Raw genomic sequence first — 2,050 nt, forward strand, 5'->3', positions numbered from 1 at the left:
AGGCTGCCGCTCCCCGCTCCCCACCCCGGAGCCGGGGGGCGGGGCGGGGCGGGGCGCCGCTGTCCGGAGATGCGGGGCGGCCGCGGGGCTGGAGAACGCTGTGGGGCTGCTGTGGGGAGACGTGAGGCTGCTATGGGGCTGGAAAATCCGATGGGGCTGCTATGGGGCTGAGGTGTGCTACGGGGAGATGTGAGGCAGCCGTGGGGCTGGAGAATGCTGTGGGGCTCCTATGGGGAGATGTGGGGCAGCTGTGAAGCTGGAGAATGCTATGGGGCTGCTATGGGGAGATACGGGGCTGGTAGTGCTGTGGCGTGGCTATGGGGCTAGGGTTGCGTTGGGGCTGCTGTGGGGCAGTTGTGGGTTTGGAGAATGCTATGGGGCTGGGGACAGTGTGAGGCTTCTGTGGAGAGATGTGGGAATGTTATGGGGCAGTTGTGGGGCTAAGGAATGCCGTGGGGCTGCTGCGGGGTTTCTGTGGGGCTGGAGAATGGAGAATGCCTCTAGCCCTGCTGCGAGGCCGGGGTGTGCTATGGGTTTGGGGAGTGCTATAGGGCTGGGAGTGCATTGGGTGGCTGTGGTGAGATGTGGGGCAGCTGTGGGGCTGGAGAATGCAGTGGGGCTGCTATGGGGCTGCTGTGGGGAGACACGGAGCTGGGGGTTGTTATGGGGCAAGTATGGGGCAGCTCTGGGGCTGGAAGTGGTGGGGATGCTATGGGGCAGCTGTGGGGCTAGGGAATGCTATGGGGCTGCCAAACCCTATGGGGCTGCTATGAGGAGATGTGGGGCAGCAATGGGGCTGGGTGTGCTGTGGGGCTGGGGGAGGCATAGGGCTGCTGTGGGGCAGGTGTGGGGCTGGGGCTGCTATGGGGCATGGGATTGCTTTGGGACTGGGAGCATTGTGGAGCTGCTGTGGGGAGATATGGGACAGTTGTGGGTCTCGTTGTGGGGCCAGAGCCCGCTGTGGGGCCGCCCCATTGCTCTGTCAGCAATAAATGTCACTGCCCCACAGTGCTATGAGGCCGGGGACTACTTGGGGGGGCTGGGGGGTGGGAAAGGGGGGGGCAGCAGGGGGAGTCCCTATGGGTCAGGGCTCCCTGTGGGTCTGGGTGTCCCGCTGCGGGTCCTGCTATGGGTCCCGCTATGGTTCATACCCCGCTACGGGTCACACCTCTCTATGGGTTGCGTTACGTGTCCTGCTATGGGGCAGGTCCACTCCATGGCCCCCTCTATGGGTCACAGCCCCCCTGTGGGTCTAAGTCCCTCTATGGGTCTCACAATGGGTCAGATCCTGCTATGGCTCCCTCTGTGGGTTAGGGCCCTTCTATGGGCCCCACTATGGGTCACGCTATGGATCTGGGTCTCACTATAGATCCCCCCATCAGTCTTGCTGTGGGTCAGGGCTGTGCTGTGGGTCCCGCTATGGGTCAGACCCCACTATGGGTTGGACCCCGCTATAAGGTCAGACCCCACAATGGATCAGGGCCAAACTATAGGTCTCCATATGGGTCACGTTATGGGTCAGAGCCCCTCTATGGGTCGTGCTATCGGTCAGGACCCCACTGTGGGTCTCTCTATGGGTCGGACCCCACGATGGGTCCCACTGTGGGTCATGACCGGGCTATGGGTCAGAGCCCTGTATGGGTCCCACAGTGGGTCTGGATTCTGCTCTGGGTCCCGCTATGGGTCAAAGCCCCCTATGAGTCCAGTCCACCCATGGGTCACGCTATGGGTCTGGGTCACGCTATGGGTCACGCTATGGGTCTGGGTCACGCTATGGGTCGCGCTATGGGTTGCACCCCCCATGCATCTCTGGTGCCGTCCGTCGGGTGCCCCCCTGTCCCCGCCCCACGTGTGGGGTTATTTGGAGCCCTATGGGGCTATTTTGGGCCATTGCAGCCATGGGCACTTGGAGGGCAGCCCCACAGCGCGGAGCAGCCTCAGCCTCTGTGACCCACGGAGCTGGGGGGGGAGGTACATGGGGGAACTGGAACGGTTTGGGGCACTGTGGGGGAAACTGAGGGAAATTGGGGACATTTGGGGGAAATGCTGG

The 2,050-nt window shown here is 63.0% G+C and overlaps 2 protein-coding genes across 2 annotated transcripts in view; both read left to right on the forward strand.

The window, feature by feature from the left end:
- LOC110405943 (integrin alpha-D-like) overlaps positions 1 to 1,369 on the forward strand; it is a 15,541-nt gene extending 14,172 nt beyond the window's left edge. The window contains exon 27 of the mRNA XM_021411787.1: positions 1,315 to 1,369. Coding sequence (XP_021267462.1) covers positions 1,315 to 1,369 — 55 coding nt within the window. The remainder of the gene's footprint in view (positions 1 to 1,314) is intronic.
- LOC110405802 (cytochrome c oxidase subunit 6A2, mitochondrial-like) overlaps positions 1,860 to 2,050 on the forward strand; it is a 2,224-nt gene continuing 2,033 nt past the window's right edge. Inside the window, exon 1 of the mRNA XM_021411487.1 lies at positions 1,860 to 1,971. Within this exon, the coding sequence (XP_021267162.1) occupies positions 1,872 to 1,971 (100 nt within the window). The 5' untranslated portion in view covers positions 1,860 to 1,871. The remainder of the gene's footprint in view (positions 1,972 to 2,050) is intronic.

This window comes from Numida meleagris, chromosome 13, assembly GCF_002078875.1.
Source record: "Numida meleagris isolate 19003 breed g44 Domestic line chromosome 13, NumMel1.0, whole genome shotgun sequence".
In the NCBI taxonomy this organism is placed as follows: Eukaryota; Metazoa; Chordata; class Aves; order Galliformes; family Numididae; genus Numida; species Numida meleagris.